Genomic DNA, 17,540 nt, shown 5'->3' on the forward strand with positions numbered 1-17,540 from the left:
CCACCCTGCTGCAAAGCCACTATTCTCATTTAAATCCCATATGAAACCCACTTTCCCCTTCACAACATCCATAACTAAAAGGGATGTCCACACTTAAAAGGCTTCAGCGATGCAGCTGCTGCACTTCAGGCCTGGTCTACACTGCATCGTTAGGTCAACGCCCTACCTGCGGCTGTGTCACGACTTAGGCCTGGTCTACACTTAGGAAGTAAGTCAATCTAAGTTATGCTAGTTAAATTACGGAAGTTACATAACTTAAGTCAAGGTTGTTTAGATAGACTTCCAGCAGTGTCTACACCACACTATGTCGGCAGGAGACACTCGCCCATCGACTTATCACGTCTTCACCAGACCCGCTAACAATCGCTGCTTGCAGCATCGATTGCAGCAGTGCTGATTTAGTCTGTAGTGAAGAGAAGCCCTCAAATTTGACTCCTGCCAACAAGTGCCCCGCTACACCGACTTAATAACACAACCTTCCTGAGTGGCATGGAGTCAAAGCCGATGCAGTAAGGTCAACACAGTGAGAGTGTAGACACTGCATTACTGACATCCATTGTTACTGGCCTCCATGTGCTGTCCTAATGCCCCACACTGACTGCTCTGGTCACTGTTGTGCACTCTGCTGTCCAGGGGTTAGACAGACAGGAATCTGTCCTTCCCCTTTAAAGCACCATGAATTTTTGAAATTTCTTTTCCAGGTTGGCAAGCACACACAGCAGCTTTCCATTGTTGAGTGTAACTGCCTAGCTGACCAGACTGGCTACATGCTGCAGACGTGCTCCAGCCTGGAGGACAGAGGAGATATTCGATCTCCTGGGCCTGAGGGGAGAAGAGGCTGTACAGGCACAGCGCCAATCCAGCCATAGAAAAGTGGACATCTATGGGCAGATTGCGTGGGGGATGCAGAAGGGCTACAAGAGGGATCAGCAGTAGTGTCACGTGAAAGCCATGGAACTACAGCAGGTGTACCAGAAGGCCAACGAGGCCAACAATTGATCTGGTGGAGAGTTGCTAGGGGGAACCAGCTATGCAGTGAGCCAGGCAGTGTTTTTGACACCAATGCAGTCCTGCCAGTCCCAACAGCAGATCACGACTGAGCCTGACGTAGGAGGAGCCGCCTCTGGTAAGTATGTAGTTTGCTTTGAAATTATAGGGATGGAACTCCCAAAGTAGCAGCTCATCTGTTGATTTACTCTTTTTCACTTGTGCTAGAAGCAGCAGTGGAACCACTAAGAGAGGCAGAGTTCCTATCTACATTTCATTCCCCTCTAGAGTTAGGCAGAGGGAGCCACATGGAGCAGTTTACGTCCACCGGGATGTTCCATAGACATCTCAATGAAACTTTCATGGAGGTACTCTGCAATCCTCTGCTGAAGGTTCCTGTGGAGAATTGCCTTCCTTCTTCTGCCACGGCAGGACACTTTCCCACACCACTCTAACTACTTCAGCAGGCACTATTGCAGTACACAGGCTAGCAGCATACGGGCACAGGTGTCATTGGGATGCCAACAGCAGCCTGTGTTACCCTCAGGAGTGAGATATCAGCTAAAATCATCATTGCCTGTGGAAAACTGTGCTAGTATTCAGCTTCCACAGTGAAATCGCCACTTGCTTCTCAACTGTCAGCGCAGCTCATTTTGTTGTCCTTGAGCTGAAGCAAGTTCAGTACAGATACAGAAATGTGGCCTTGTGCATCCGAAAGTTCTTCAGCCACTGCTAGTCATCCCAAACCTGCATGACAATGTGATCCCACCAGTCTGTGCTTGTTTCTTGTGCCCAGAAGCAGTGCTCTACCATCTCTAGCTGCTCCATGAATGCCACCAACAACCTTGAATTGTTTCTATGTACCATAGCAATCTAACCTCCAGTGAATCATCATGTTCCCCACGGCTCTTCTTGCGGCTCTGCAAATACTGCAAGATTGTGTGCCCTGTGCTTGCAATGCTCATGACAATAGTGTAGAGCTGTGTAGGCTCCATGCTTCTGTCAGATATAGCAGACAGCAAGAAGGGACACGCAGGTTTGTACAGATTTTGTAAAGGTGCAATATACTGTGGGATACAGATAAAATTATAGGATGGAGAACACTGTCAACCCCATGCTCCCAGTCACCCCTACATGACTCATCTTGGCCACATCAGGCATTGCAAACTCTTCCCAAAACACCCTGCACTGGACAGTAGTGATTTGCAGTCGGATACCTACCCACAGCGCACTGCACATCGATACCAGCACTCCTGGTGAGGACGTGCACCACCAACAAGGAGCAAAGTGTGCACATGCACAAGCAATGTACTAACTGCAATGGCTGTATGCTGACATAACTTAGGTAGCCATAACTTTGTAGTCAAGACATTGCCTCAGTGAAGACGCTAGCTATACCGACAGGAGGGCTTCTCACATTGACATTGGTAATCCACCTCCCCAAGAGGTGGTAGCTAGGGCAAAGGGAGAAGCCCTCTTGTCAGTGCTGTCTACACTGGAAGTTCGACGCAGTTATACTGACCACTCAGGGGTGTGGATTTTCCACATCCCTGAGCGACAGTTATACTGACATAAGTTGCTGGTGTAGACCAAGCCTAAATCTTCTATTTACCTTCATCCATCCTTTGCATGAGCGGTCTCTCCCCACTCCCACCCACCAGCCCTTGCCTTTTTAGACTGGTACTGCCTCAGGAAAGGAACAGTCTCTTCCTCTCGAGTGAGAAAACAGTAGCACATTTTGAGCACTACTGCACTCTAAGGGCTGGTCTACACTATGGGGGCGGGGGGAAAATCAATCTAAGCTATGTAACTTCAGCTACGTGAACAACAAAAGCTGAAGTCGACGTACTTAAATCTACTTTCTGTGGTGTCTTCATAGAGGTGTTCTCCCATCGATTCCCCCTGCGCTTCTCATTGAGGTGGAGTACCGGAGTCGACGCTAAAGCGATCGGCGGTTGATTTATCAAGTCTATACTAGACACGATAAATCGACTCCCGCTGGATAGATTGCTGCCCGTCGATCCAGCTGGTAGTGTAGACAAGCTCTAAATATAATAAAAATAGCACGGCAGAGAATACAGGAATATTCCCTTTGTATAGTGGAGACAGATAACGGAGCAAAGCATCACTGTAAAAAGGTGCCAAACTCAACAGAAGTGCATTGAGGCAATTTGACCTGTCATTCCATTTTACTATAAAAAGGAGAGTTTTACAAAATCCAAGTTCAGAACAAATAGTAAATCCCACAGTAATTAGAAGCCTGAAGATATAAATTTACCCTCTGGACAACCTCACGTAATACATGCACATTGTACAGGCCTTAATAGCCCAAAGTCTAAGATCTTTCTGGGTTTTAGCAGTAAAGCAATACAAGTCCTTATTTGCAAGTAATCTTTAAAAGAAACCCATTTTATAAGTCTTAATATCTATTTCAAGGAAACTGAATGAGGGGGTGAAAAACTTTTACTTGTAGTCACTTCAAACCCAGGGATAAAAAGGAAGCCATCTGTATCTAGTTGGCAGCATGGGAAGTGAGTTTTTGGTCACAATTCAGTTCCAAAGTAAACAAGTCTTGGACAGAATGGGCAGATTCAACAGTCTTTTCCCTTAAAAAAAAGGATAAAACTTAAAGTCAGGGTTGCAGCTTGCTGGCAGGATAATACCTATTGTGCATCCATATTGCGGAAAATCCTTTGTAGTTTTTTTATGATTAATTATTAATTATTATTATTATTATTATTATTAAAGAAACAGTGCTAAGCATTGATGCTAGAGGTGGGTCTTCCCAAGTACTCAATTTGGATAATTATTCTTCCATTTAAGTGGAAGTTTTACCACTAAACTTCAATGGAAGCATAGCTAGGCCAGTGCTGAGTGCTTTTGAAAATCCCATCCTATATTTTCTTAAAATAAACCTTAACTACAAGCGTAATACAACCCTGGTGTAACCATTTTACTTTGATTACAGTCTTGAAAGTGGGCATTATGCCCATGTTAATGATGAAGAAACTGAGGCAGAAAAGTGAGTCCACTCACTATGACAACGGGACACAGGCAGATTTAGATACTCAGGTCTCCAAACCTCCTCGACCAAAGCTGCTTCCCACAGACCATACCACACACAAACACAACAGTAAGAAGCATCACTTTCACATAAAACCCCACTGTGCTTAGCCAGGCAGACACAGACAACAGGAAAGTCGAATACGAGCATGAACACAGACCGGAAGGTGTCAAACTATTACTGACCTCCTTTTTGATGGAATTTTAAGAAGTTAAAGTTTCATATCAATAGCTTTGCAAACAATTTACTGTTGCTGTAGGACACTACAAACTGCAGCAGAGACAAGTTTTTCTGAAACATGCTAGACATGGTTATAACTGTAGCCCACACACCAAGCTATACAACATATGTGCAGAGCTTTGTCATTTATACCATATATAAGTGTGGTTTAGCTGCCTTATGGATTACAAATTAAGACTGAATGCTGCAGTAAACACATTTCAAACATGAACAAGATTAACAAATAGTATGTTGCCACCTAAATACATTCAGTCAAAACCAAAACCATTAGTTTATAAAGCATTTTGTGACTGTGTCCTACTGAAAGCATTGAAAACTGGATAATCCAACCCCCACATACTATATAGTACAACATGCAGTACTTAAATTACTGCTCTGTAAAGAATTATCCAGGTTTTGCACAGAAGGGGCTGAGATGTTTCACCAAGTAAAAGCATTAGTAGAATACTGTATGCTACCAATAGACTGAAAACTAAGTCCAGATCACAGAAAGGACAGTAGTTCTTAGAAACCACCTCTAATTTTTCTAAATCAGAAGGAAGCTTTATCTTGGCCAGGGCCGGCTCCAGCATTTCTGCCGCCCCAAGCAAAAAAAAAAAAGCCGCGATCGGCGGCGGCAGTTCGGCGGCAGGTCCTTCGCTCGTAGAGGGAGTGAGGGACCTGCCGCCCCCGAATTGCTGCACATGCCGCCCCTCTCCCTTGGCTGCCCCAAGGGCCTGCTTGTTAAGTTGGTGCCTGGAGCCGGCCCTGATCTTGGCATATGTCCCGCCCTGCTTTTTCAAATGTCCAATATTTAGCATTTTATTGTCCATCTGCACAAAATTTCTCTTACTTTTAGGCAAATAGCTTTAAGAGGACAAGTTTCCATTTAGTCCCATTTTACTCTACATATTTGATAAAGCATTGTACAGATATTTGCTGGAACTGAAAAAGTTTACCAGTTACTATATATTTTTCTAGTGGCCATGCAGAAGGAAAAGCTAATGAGGCTTTAAATTTGGTGCCTAAAGTAACTCTTTACTCCTAAGGAGCAGGCCTTGCATGCAAAGAACATATCAGTAAGAAAAGTGATGCAAAGTTCTTAAATGCAACCTAATAAAAGTGAGTTTTCAACAGAGCAGAAAATAGTCATGCATTTCTGTATTACAATAGTGAGAATTCTAACACAGTAAGGCTACCAGAGACATGCAGTCATAAGGTCTCAGGCACAGAAGCCTAACTCACACCCTTGTGTTGCAAGTGCACAATGGATCTATATGGGGGGAGAAGGGGTGGAGGTCAGGATTTGATTTTTATATCCAGAATCAATAGCAAGTGACAATTGAGAGTGAGCAGCAAGTATGTATTTATTCTGAAATAACAGCACTCTGCATGTTGAAACTATGTGGAGCCTTTAAGTCTTTACACCACTGTATGTGGAAGTGGGACTGCCAGTCAAGTAATAGAGTTGGGACCAAATCAAAATAGTTATTTGGTTCCAGGGTCAACTCCCTCAGATGCCAGTGTGTAGTTTTTTGTTTTGTTTTTTGTTTTGTTTTTTTTAAAATACTGTGCAGATCTTTTACTGGTTGAATAGAGTGAGTGGACCAACTGGCCAGCTTTTTTTTTTTTTTTTTTGGCCTGTTTTCTCTCTTTTTACTTGAAGAGTGCAATGTTGCCATATTTCATAACCGCATGGGGCCTACCACTGAAAAGATCAACCATGCAAATCTGAAGGCAGAGAAAGCACCATCCAGACTGGATCTTCAGTGAAGTCACCATGTTAAGCTCTCATTATGCAATTTACAACTCAGCTTATGCCAAACAGCTACATGAAGAGGTTGAAAAGCCTCATGTATTTCATAGGTAGGAGTTGTAACAGACTGAAGACATGCCAGTAGAAGGGGGAGTGCATTGTGGCTAACATTTTCAGACCTAATGACAAACGTATTTCAAACCATTTTAAGTAACTTCTTGTTTCTCTGTTTAGTCATCTTCTGGGCAACAAGTGATGTGCACGAGAGAGGAAAACTGATTAGGAAAAATGTAGAGTTGCTAGATTAAGTTTTGAGCTTCTATTACAAGGACCTTGGCATATACTTTAAAAATGTACATACCTTCTCATCTCCCAACCTTAAAGTATAACTTATATTTTATTCCTTCTCCTACCATCTTTAAATTGTTTGACTATAAAGTTGAGCGGGAGAAAAAATTAAAATTTTATAACCTCACAGTGTTTAACCTCACTGCAGTCACCAACAATTAACACAATTTGTTAGGTTATTTGTTCTTGGTTTAAACTGAATCAGTTATCCTGAAGAATAGTTTGTCAATTTTTTCCATCCACCTCCTGAATTTTAATTCTTAGACATTCATCAGTGCAACATCACAGACAGTATTCTCTAGAAAGGATTAACTGATCACTTCAAACCATACACTTTGAGATCTTACATAAAGTTTGTGGATGTTAAACTAGCCTAAATAATTCCCTGTAGGCCAGATGTTCAGAGCTAGCTGCATGCATAAAACTGCACATGCATCACTTATACATAAATACCCAGTGCACAAAATACCTGATGAATGAGCATAAATATCTACTGTATAAAGCAGGCATACAGGAGTCTTGCAAACAATTGCTTTTGCCTAGCTTTGAAAATCTGACCATGTTAGATTATCTACAAATTAGTACTTTGCCTCACTCCCCATTCCATTGATGTAAGTAGGCACTTTTCTCCATTTTAATGTTGGTTAGTAAGTGTGTAAACCAATGGTACTCAAGTCTATGCAGCTGAAGACACCACATTAATAGCAGAGTTTTACAGTTACTTCCTTGACAACTCAGGTTTGAAGATGCTGACATTTATGAATCACAATTACTCTTCCTTTTACGTCTATGCCAGAACATTAGAAAATACTGCTAATTTAGATATTTTGGGTTTGCTTTTCATTTACTGACAGACATCGATGATTTTGTGGAAGTCCATCGACAGATGGGCATGTTGCCCCATATATGAAGGAAAGGACTTTTAATGCAGTGTTTTCAGAGATATTGTATACTCATGTTAAACATCTTAGTTACAAGACAATAATGCAGACTATTACAAGCTGAAATGTATACATTGTGGGGGGAAGTGAGTTATCCAGCCAGTCCTGGGGAAACACCCTATAAATAGATACTTCACATATAGGTTTGGAAAGGAAACTACAAGCCATGTTTTCAGTCACATTGAAGAAAACATCTGCAAAGAAAAGCCCCTCAGCCTGAAGCTTGAAGGAAGCAGGTGTTGAAAAGCAAAATGTGGTTCCCCACTTGCCCAAATCACACACAGACACAAGAAGGCTACAAATGCCATCCATGAAAGAATGCACCACAAACATCAGCATTTATTCATTTTGAATTTTTTAGCAATTGACAAAAGACCCAGCTCACCAGCTTTACTTTTTGTTGTTTTCCTAAGCTTAAACATTACATATTTAAACATTGTCAGAACTTACTAAGATGTCGGCATTCATGCACAACTAGAAAACATCCTTAATTTATTTAAACCAGAAATGCATTACCAGTAACGTATTAACATCTTTCACTACTAAATATTAAAAAAAGTTGAAATTATTGAAAAGTTCATCCTTGAAATGTTAACTTCACAGCAGACAAACTACTAGTTGGCTCACATTTCAAACAAAGTGGGAAAAGCAAGATTCATGCTAGTGGTTAGTGTACATTTTGCCCTAGCACTACTGAAGGATCACGGCTCACCTTGGATCATGTTTAATAAAAAGCAAAGTGCATACATAAATTTACAACAATTTAAGGACAAAAAATGGTCCTACTGATGTGGTCCCAACAATTAACTCAAACGTCTATGACAAATACCATGAGCTCCGATGAGCTGTTTATAAATACTTTAGATTAAGTACAGATACTGAAAGAGTTCATTTGAAATCTTCAAAAAAAAAAAAATGTTCCTGTTACTCCTCAAATGGTGCTTGTTATAGCTTAAAATTTCTGTTAACAAGTGCGTTGAATTACTTGTTATCCAAGCGTAGCAGCTGCTCCTTACCATTTACTGTTAATGACTTTAACTGGCCATCTTCTTCAACTTCCACTCTCTCTTGTCCATTCTCAACAATTCTGTCGGACAAAAATCCATTTAATCATAGTTTTAAAGCATGTTCAATACGATTAAAGTACACTACACGCAGATATTTAGGTAATGAAATACAGTGCCAAGTCTAGAGCCAAAGCTTGGCTGATGCAACTACAGTAAGTAAGTGATCACATTTAACAGTGGGGAAGCCACAACAATTAGCATCTTCTCCCAGCCCACTGAAAAGCCTTTCTGGAAGCGACTAACGCCCAGTCCTCCAGTGTATTACACTGAAGTGTTGTAGACAGCATTGTAACAGTCACTGCAGCTGGCACTACATTCTCCATAATCACAGTTCTCCTCTTAGGTCAAAGTTTTTTCCATCTCTCCCCTTTTCTCCCCACCCTCCCATTCAAAAAGCATCATATGCAATTTAGTTTTGAGTTTCAGTTAAAAGTAGTAGTTAGGAACCGCGGCAGTTCAGGTTCTGACAGCTGTGTTCAGCATATTGTATTTTATGGTGTATATTTTCCCCACAATATTACACTGATATGTTTAACTAGGTAAGCAGGATGAAACACTACACAGAACATGTGCAACAGCACCAAAATAGTGTTACACATGGCCAAGTTAAGGTTCACAAGCAGGATTAACGTTTGCATCTCTTGATTGGTTTTCACCAGGCAATCTTGATGCTGCATGTAGGGTTTACCCCCCTTGTTAAATGTTTAATGTGTAATTTTGGGTTTGCAAAGCAGTCCATTTTATTCTCTTGGTCATTGAATTATAATTGTATGTTCAAAGCACAAATGTAGGCCATATTTAGGGCTGGTTTGTATTAAATACTATCCATAAGTAACCTGTGTTTAGAGTACAGAAACATGTAGAAGCTTTTCACTTCATAAATCAATTAATAGAATTCTATTTTGATGATCAGACAGAGACAGACTCTACTCAGTAAAGAATCAGAGACAACAGTTGTGGTTAGGAGAAAGTTTGATGAACAGGCAAATGCTATATGCGCTCTCCAAAGAAGACTGCCTGCTCTTTCTCAATGTGGACTGATCAAGGGTTGCTTGGCCTTTTTTTTTTTTAATTATATAACTACACCCAAATTTTAGAGAGGAAGTAGTAGTAGTGGCCAGGAACTCTTCCTCACTTGGTCACAGGTCACAAGATGGTAGTCTTCTTTCAAAAGGATATCATCATGGTCATCATGCAAACATCACCCCTTTTCTCAGAGTGCTAGTTATGTTGAGCACAGTACATCTGTGTTCTGTATGTTGCAATGGCTTCTTATCAGCTTTGGGGAGCAATTCATTCTGTTATTTTTAACTAGACTTAAAGATAAAGAGATCCCGTCTATCTTACACCTTAACATTTGTAACAAGTTTGTGGCCTGGGTAGTTCTAAGCATGCTTTGTTACATATGGAGAGTACCACTTGGTTAACCACCATGTCAGCTAACAGCATTTTGCTCTTAGACTGAAACAATTGTCTTCCTATAAGCAGTTAACCACACTTGTTTGCTCTGTGGATGGAATCTCCTAATTATGTCTGCATAAAGTAATTAATTTGACCTGCTCTTCCCAAGTCTATGCAACAGGACATCACATGATGCACTGCCCTGCTTTCTGTTGTCTGAATGTCTTCTGAGCTACTGATTCCCTCATGACGTGCTATGAAACAGCTGTCCAGATTTTCCCAGAACCCACTGATACAATGGTGTGACCATATGAAGTAATTGTGATGACAGAAAAGCTGCTGTGTGGACACAAACTGTACTGTGTTACTTTTAACTGGTTGAGATGACTGTGCCTCTTAACTGGTTACAAAAAGATGGGTAAAGATGTAATGGATCACAGGCACGGAGACAGCCTCCCTGTCAACAGCAGAGACTTTCTACTTAATAGTCCAGATATGTCAGTTCCTCCAGGCTGATAGAAGGTCCTCTATTCCAGGGGTTCTCAACCTTTTTCTTTCTGAGCTACCCCCCATGCTATAAAAACTTCACAGTCCAGCTGTGCCACAACAATTGTTTGTCTGCATATAAAAGCCAGGGCCAGCGTTAGGAGGTAGCAAGCAGGGCAATTGCCTGGGGGTCCCGCACCAGGGGGAACTGTGAAATTAAGTTGCTCAGGCTTTGGCTTCAGCCCTGGGTAGTGGGACTGGGTGCTCTGGGCTGCAGTCCCATGCAGCAGGACTTTAGCTTTCTGCCCTAGGCCCTAGCAAGTCTAACAGTGGCCATGCTTGGCGGACACCCCCTGAAATCTGCTCATTGCCCGCCAAAGGCCCAGGACCCCTGGTTGAGAACCACTGCTCTATTCAAATTCTTCCACACTGGGTTTGCCAGGGCTTGATTTTGCTAACTTGCAAGGCATGATGCAAGGCCTATCCAGTTACCCAGGCCTTGTCTAAGCATCGTTTTGAATGCAAACTGCAGTTTGTGTCATGGTATTTGTCCAGTTGACACTGGATAAATACCAAAACATTGGGGTTTTTTGGCACTGTCACTAATTCACTTTAATTACAAACATGTGTCAAGAGGTTTGTTCTAAGGGACCTCTCCAGTTCACTTATACAGTAGAACCTTGTAGTTTTGCTAGTTTACAGATGGTATAATTCAAACAGAAACCGAGAGGTCTCGCTCCACTTCTTAAAGATTTAGTATGTGGTATGGAGGTCTCAGCCCAATGAGCTCTACTAATAAGTACTAAGAACACTTCAGTTTGACAACTGTCAACTACATTTGTAATGCATATTCTTAATTTATTGCATGTTATTTTGTCACTAAACAATATTTGCAGAGGGTTTCCCAAGGACTGGTGTAAAATAGTGAGGAGAGGTTCTGATGTGTATAGTGCTTGAACGCTCACTCACCAGTAGTGAGCAATAAGTTTTTCCTGGTAGAGAACCTTAACTCCTGCTATTAGCTTACCTGACAGACCAGACAAGACTATTTGCACTTCAAATCCATACGGTCAGTAGGGACACTGAACAGATCACTTTCGCTAATGTTGCTTGGGAAAGCCTACTGGGTGGAGGGTCAACTCTCAAAATAGAGGCTGAGGAAAGTTGGAGCATAGCATAGACCACCTGCTATGCTTCTCATGCTACTTACAACCAGAAGGCTGGGGTTGGAGCAGAACAGTGGCCTCCCAATCCCCAATCAATAGCTCCATGCATGAAGGGAAAGCAAGAGCATACTCCTTTTCTCTTCCAGCGGCCTAGTGAGAAGGGCTTCAGTTTTCAGACACTTACTAACTAGAAGCCAATACTAAAAGATGCATCATCCCTGAGCAAGTTCCAATGATAGCAGCATTTTGGGAATCCCAGTATCCACTCCCTGCCCAACAGCTGACAGGTGGCTGAGCTTCTCAGAAGGTGTACCCAAGAATAAAAAGATCACATATATTCAGTATTTAAAGGGGAAATAAAAGAATTAACGTTGTAACATGGCTTACAGCCATTAGGCCTGTAAGATATTTAGCTTAGCCAAACAAGGCCTCAGGACTAAAGACAGACTTGACATAAAGCAACTGACCAGTAAGTGAACTAGATCAAAATTTGTCCCAAGATAGCAATGACCCTACATGACAAGATATCATAAGACAGCAGTTTAGCAGCAATGGAACATTCTACTTAGGAAATATATATTGTAATGTACTGGTGAAAGCTGGTTATAATCTTTTTTGGATTTTGCAGCCAGCCACAAGTTATGGTGACTGAGTAATGTAAATATTAATGGAATAATATGGAAAATTAACAAGTTGTTCTATTTTTTATAAGCTATTCCAAAAGGTAGTGGGAGGTGGAAGTTCAAATAAGGAAAAGGGGTGAAAACCTTCATAAATCTGCACGAACCCGTGGGCATCAGCGTAACACATTATAAAAGCTGTATCCCAATCTACATCCTTGGGAGATGCCAGGATGACACTCACTGGTGATGGTGACAATGAAGATGAGTATATTGACCGACACTGTGGGGATCCCCTGCAGAAGATGTTAGTGATGCCAGTCACAGAGCTAAACACATTACACTCACTATCTACTGTTGTATTTCAGTGTTTGTGGGATTATCTATCTGTTTAGTAGATTTGCTAATAAAAGGGACTTGTGATAAACTTCAATTGTTTGTCCTGTACTCCTTGGGTCTCTAATTCTAACAACATTGGTAGTCTTCCTGATGCTGTAGCTGTTCAAGAAACTGAACCCTTATCAACTACTGTGAAAGAAAAGAAGTTATTCAATACACCAATCCGTCAATTAGGCTACACAGGGTACTGCTGTTAAGGGTTTTCCCCACTTTTGAATAAACTCTTGGCTACAGGGCATTAGGTACTTTTTGCCCAACCCCTGCATGCTTACACATACTGTAGCAGGGAACCATCCTGTAATGGTAGGGAAAGAAAAGAGAATCTAATAGGTCTATCTTTACAATTCACACAGAATTGGATATCTAAGTTACGGGAAAACAAAACAGTAAGCGTAAAGAAAGTTATCAGAAAAATATTGATTAATTCTATTACAACAACTTGCATGGTACCAAGTATCAGAGGGGTAGCCCTGTTAGTCTATATCCACAAAAAACGAGGAGTGAAGTAGTGGTTTTTTACTCCCGAAATCTTATGCCCAAATAAATCTGTTAGTCTTTAAGGTGCCACCGGACTCCTCGTTTTTATAACAACAACATTTATCTTTTTTACATCACTTACCTCTTCGTAGTAATTTTTCTGCCATTAACTATTTTAGTAGAAGTTGATACCGATTTGAAGCTACCCATCCCACTGCCACCGAATGACGTAGAGGAGAATGAAGTAAGGCCCCCGTGCCCCAATGAACCAAACGAAGTAAAACCTGGGGCGAAGACATGGTAAGTATTTGATTAAAGCACTGTAAACTTAATTTCATCAGAAACCCTTTAACAACTCTTACTTTAGGAAGGTCTGCTCAACCATCAAATTTTGGTCTATTAATTCTAGCTCCCCAATTTCAAATACCAAGTTCCTCAATTTCAGAGTTGCTGGGTAACTGCTACTCCCATTGACTTCAAGTGAAGTGGCGAAAACTAGGCCTTTAGCATTCAACTAGGCTCCAATAATTGAGAGCACTTGGAGTCCATAATCTCGCTTAAAGGCACACACTATTGTAGCCCCTTTTTTGGAGACCTCAAAAACACTGAACACACCCCCTGGTAAGGCAAGCAACATTTCGATATAGAAACTGACGTACTGAGAAGTTAAGACTTGTCCAGTCTAATGGCGTCAGTAAAAGACCAAGAAGCAGAATAGATCCAATTTCCTTCTAACAGGGCTTATTCCCTTTTCAGGAGATTTTAGCTATAACAAATACTCTACAACACCGTGGCTCTATTTAAAACTAGGGGATTCTACAGGGAGATGTAACAGGCCTCAGTGTTGTATATAATTTTTTAACCGTGTTGTACCAATTTACTGTTCCAGAGAAACTCCTTCTCTAGCAATATTAAATTTGGCTTGAAGTTTGCTTTAAAATATTTACCTGTATCAAATGAAGAAAAACCACTCCCAAACGCAGGAAATCCACTAAATGCAGAGAAAAATGGCCCACCACCTCTGTTTCTGTTCCCACGTTGACCTCGTCGGTTTCCAAACAAGTCATCAAAAGGATCTTCTACAAACAAAAAACAGATTTTAATACAGGAGGCTGATGTGATCAGTTTTATTCAGTAGTTGCTATATTTAATAAGTATGAGGACTTCTAGTAGAGAAGGAAGTTTCTTGCATCTTCCTCTGAAGCATCTGGTACTGGCCACTGTCAGACAGAATATCTGAGCACAGATCTGATTCAGCAATTCTGCTGAATAGCAATTCTGTGTTCCTTTGAGACCTGTAAGAGACCAATATTATTTCTCACACACACCCAACTTTTCTTGGTCTCCAGAACTTTAGATACTATTATTAAAGTAATTGCATGCTGAGAACAAAGTCCTGCTTCCTTAGTGCTGTGCCAGTTTGCAAGTGACTAGTAAACATCAGGGGGAACATGCAGAAATTCAGTTTTCAGCAGAGAACTTTGTTCCACGTGAATTATGCTACATAAGCAAACCTTATCACTTATACAATAGCTATGTATGTTCATATAGTCACACACACACACACACACACCCCTATGTTTTATACCAAATTCATGTAGGTTAGATAGTTCAGGTCAGTTAACATCTGGGTAATTAAGAATTTGTCTCCTCCTCACATGGCCATTAACCATAAAAAACACTTTTCTTGATAGCACGATTAAAGCAATGATGACTTTTTTTGTTCCGAGAGGCAACAATCTGCTTGCTGTTCAACATGAGAATGTCAAACATCTGAAGTTACTGCAAGAGAAGCCCTTCTCTCTGTAGAATACCTTGTCTGTCAAGCTGAGTTTTGGGGGCTTAAACTTAATATTGCTGATGTGATTAAGTTTGATTCAATCCCTAAATATCCAACACTTCTTGTATAACTTCATTCAAGATTTATCTGAGGACCACCACCACCACCAGGACTCTGCTTAAGACAGGCTCAACGTATATTAGTATTCCATTAAGACTGAAATGTAAAGGGTATTGGAGACAGGGAATTAAAATAGTCATAATACAACTTTAAGTGATCTGCAAATGTTTTAGTTTAGTTTAAGTTAACTAGTTGGAGGGTTAGATGCTTAAGAGGAAAATCAGACGATAAGAGCTTTATGGGAAGAAAACAATAAGGGCTGAAGGCAGTGCTTAATTTGTAATGAAAGAGGTGCTGGGGCTCAAGCAATTCCCCCCCCCCCCCCCCCCAATCCCCACACACTTTTATTAACTGGTGTAACAAGTATAAGAAAACTGAAGTTTGAGTTTTACACCATACTAGCATAACATCAGCATTTTGTAGTACCACGATTTACACAACACAGCGTACCATTAAGTTGTAGATCTTTAGTTCTGAACGTAAGCTATTTTGGATTTCAGTTCCCACTGCAGCGGAACTTTACAAGACCCTATATTACACAGCACAGGACACTGGTAACATTTACAAAATATTTTACAAATATGGGTTATCTACAGAACAACCGTTTTAGGCATGTTAGCCTGACCTGTGATGAAGTGTTGTTGAAAAATGTAACATTGCAAAAAATAGTTTAAAAGTGAAATGTAAGAAGTTATTTTCCAACATATGAGGTCTGTAATAGCATTTATATTTTCTTCAACTATAGAATTTTCCAATTCTAAACCAAATCTCAGTGTGATGTTTCAGAGAATGGAAGATATTCCCATGCAGGATAAGAGTTAAGCATATACTTAAGTCCCATTGAAGGCAATATCTAAAGTTAAGCATGTCCTTGCTGAATCTGGGCCAATTCATAATAACCACTGTACCAATTAGAATTCCAAGTTGATTTTAAGTGAAGATCAGAGACCAAGAGCAGGTTCCCCCCCCCTTTCGCCCCCCACCCCCCAATTAAAATCCAGTTCCAACCTAGGCTGGAAGACAGATTACTGAGAGCTAGTGAAATGATTACATTACAAGCAAAAAAAGATGAACTGAAAGGGAAATGGGATTTCTAGTCACAGTTTAAACCTCTGCTTAGTTTGCTTACACCTACTTAACATGAATGACAAATTAACAAAGTCTGAATAAAGGAAGCCTTTGTTGGAGAGCTCCAATACTCTTACCCCCATCAAATATGATGTTAAGAACTCGCAAACAGCTCTTATACCTCTCACTGGTCCTCCAACAAAACCAGGGAATACAGACCAAACTTTAAATTTGTGAGGTAAAATACAGGCATTGTTTTTCTCCCCCAAAATGCTTCCAGCCCCTCTTTTCCATCAAAAACCCCAAAGGTTTGTAACAACCTCAATTTTTTTTTTAAATCCTTTGTAGGTCACCTTTAATACTATATGTGCATTGGCAAATCTGAGTACGAACTCTTGGCACAAAAATATTATTGGAATTTAATATTTCCAAGTCATTATACACCTGGAGTAGCAATTTCAAAGACTAGCATATAAGAGTCTGTCACTCCAGCGTATTAGCCAGCAAATAAAGCCATTGCAGTTAACAGTGCTATAGTCCAATTTATTCCTGCTAGTTAGAGAATGACTCACTAGTGAGTTATGAAGGTCATTCACTCATGCATACAAGTGATCTATATTATATTACTGTCCACTATTATGCTTTCTATTTATAGTTCAGTTTATCTTCAGTTACCTGGCATTAAAATAAAAACAAAACACTCATGTCAAAGCTATACTATACAATTTTTATAATTCACTGCATCACTGGCCACTTACAGGTGACCTGTGCCAGACCCACATCCTCCTTACCCCTATCACAATAGCAACACAAGCTAGGGGGAGCTTGAAGGGGATGGACTATAGAAGTCTCCAGGCTGTTGCCATCACCACTCATGATACATGGGCTTACCCTACACTTAAATTATATCAGCAAAGCTCTGTGTGTGTGGTGGTGGTGGTGGGGGGGGGGGAAGACACGACACTCAGCTGACAGAGCTACACCAATAAACCCCAAGTGTAGACACAGCTATGTTGACAGAACAATGCTTCAACAGATGTAACTAACACTGTCCAGAAAGATGGTCTTCCAATACCAAAAGAAGAAATGTCTTCTGCCAGCATAGGCTGCACCTATACTAGGGGGCTATGCCAACATAGACTCCATAGGATAGCTGTAGATTTAGACTCCAGATGTTCTCCCCCCCCCCGCCATGTCCGCTTCTATTGCTGCAACCCTGAAGCTGCCCAGACCTCATTCCCCATCTTTAATGCTTAGTCCTCCACTTTCTACCCCGTAGATTACACCATGTACACTTCACCAGTGCCCTACTCACTTAAAATTAAGTGCCCCCCAAAAAGACACATTACATTCTAAAACACAGAACAAGCATATATTTATAAAAATGGAACTTGACATGCCTATGATCATGTTGCACATAGTATTGCTTTCCCCTTCTCAATCTTAATTGTTTTCTTAGAATTGCAAGCTTAGAGACTTGTTTCCTTTGCTTTTGTACAGAGCCTATGCATGCTTCCATAACAAATACTGATTGTTGGCTGTAATCAGCATCAAGCTACTGAAATTCAACTATTTTGGAATTCAAAGACACAGTTATTTAATGTATGCATACATAAGTTGTGGACAGATGTAATTTTATCT

At 40.8% G+C, this 17,540-nt stretch overlaps 1 protein-coding gene across 5 annotated transcripts in view; it reads right to left on the minus strand.

Moving 5' to 3' along the window:
- The window catches only part of DNAJB6 (DnaJ heat shock protein family (Hsp40) member B6), a 95,308-nt gene that overhangs the window by 41,557 nt on the left and 36,211 nt on the right, over nt 1–17,540 (minus strand). For all 5 annotated transcript variants that reach the window (XM_065399846.1, XM_065399844.1, XM_065399845.1 and 2 more), the window contains exons 6-8: nt 13,879–14,010; nt 13,074–13,215; nt 8,332–8,402 (exon numbers count right to left, since the gene is read on the minus strand). In XM_065399846.1, coding sequence (XP_065255918.1) covers nt 8,332–8,402; nt 13,074–13,215; nt 13,879–14,010 — 345 coding nt within the window. The remainder of the gene's footprint in view (nt 1–8,331; nt 8,403–13,073; nt 13,216–13,878; nt 14,011–17,540) is intronic.

This window comes from Emys orbicularis, chromosome 2 (assembly GCF_028017835.1).
Source record: "Emys orbicularis isolate rEmyOrb1 chromosome 2, rEmyOrb1.hap1, whole genome shotgun sequence".
Taxonomy (NCBI): domain Eukaryota; kingdom Metazoa; phylum Chordata; order Testudines; family Emydidae; genus Emys; species Emys orbicularis.